Genomic DNA, 1,011 nt, shown 5'->3' on the forward strand with positions numbered 1-1,011 from the left:
CGTACGGCGGTGAGGGACAAGCAGAGATAAAAAGTGTAAAGGACATGACTCAGCTCGGCCAACTGCAGGAGCATTACAAGACAGCGGCGACGCAGGCACTTATAAACAAAATAAAGACGCTGGAAGCTTCAGCTAAGAAACAAGAACCAAAATCAGCAGAAGACAGGGAGAAAATTTGCAATGAAGCAAAAGACAACCAAGAAGCCTGTAAAAAACTAGAAGATAAGGACTGTCTTTTTAACAAAGAAGCCAAAAAAAAATGAGTTGAAAAAGGAGGTAAAATATAAACTGGAAAAGCGAACAAAGAAGAGAAAAAGGAGAAGTGTGCAGATTAAATGTAGGATACCTGCACAAAGACCACTGGTTGCAAACGGGATGGTGGAGTTTGCAAAAATTCCAGTTTAATAGTAAATGAGAAATTGACTCTTATGTCTGCTGCTTTTGTAATATTGGTAGTATTTTAGCAATAAATGAAAATTTCTTTTTTAAGATAATTTGATATATTTTCCAGTTTTCAAAAACATTTAAATTTTTAAAAGTCTAAAATACTTGTATTACTGTTGCTTTTCGCGTAAATTATTATAGTAAAATGTATAAAAAAGCTATTCTAATTTAATACATCTTGTTTATTTTATGAACATTTCCTACTGCTATAATATTAATGAAAGGAGTGAGATGTGAGTGTGAATATACTAACATTATAAAGCTGCTAATATTTGATATATTTTAACACCTTGAAATTTTTTGACGTATTGTAAAATGTGTATGAAAGTCACTTATAAATGCAAAATAGTATGGTGATAGACTACAAAAAATGATTTCTATTCTAATTTCCTATTTTATTTTTTTTACCTGAAGAATATTAGTTAGCATTATAATAATAACAATAAAAACAATAATAATAATAATAGAAGTGCGTTGTGAGTGTGTGTATACGAATATTATGCTAAGAGCAGTAATAATGATAATGATAATTATGATAGGAGAGTGTTGTGATCGTTTGTATATACT

The 1,011-nt window shown here is 30.3% G+C and overlaps 1 protein-coding gene across 1 annotated transcript in view; it reads left to right on the top strand.

The window, feature by feature from the left end:
• Window positions 1-30, top strand: part of TEOVI_000336900 (Trypanosome variant surface glycoprotein (A-type), putative) — a gene marked incomplete at both ends in the record, with an annotated part of 1,227 nt that extends 1,197 nt beyond the window's left edge. Inside the window, one exon of the mRNA XM_067226284.1 lies at window positions 3-30. Coding sequence (XP_067082385.1) covers window positions 3-30 — 28 coding nt within the window. The remainder of the gene's footprint in view (window positions 1-2) is intronic.
• Between the last annotated feature and the right edge of the window lie 981 nt (window positions 31-1,011).

This window comes from Trypanosoma equiperdum (assembly GCF_001457755.1).
Source record: "Trypanosoma equiperdum strain OVI genome assembly, contig: ctg_739, whole genome shotgun sequence".
NCBI classification, from domain to species: Eukaryota; Euglenozoa; class Kinetoplastea; order Trypanosomatida; family Trypanosomatidae; genus Trypanosoma; species Trypanosoma equiperdum.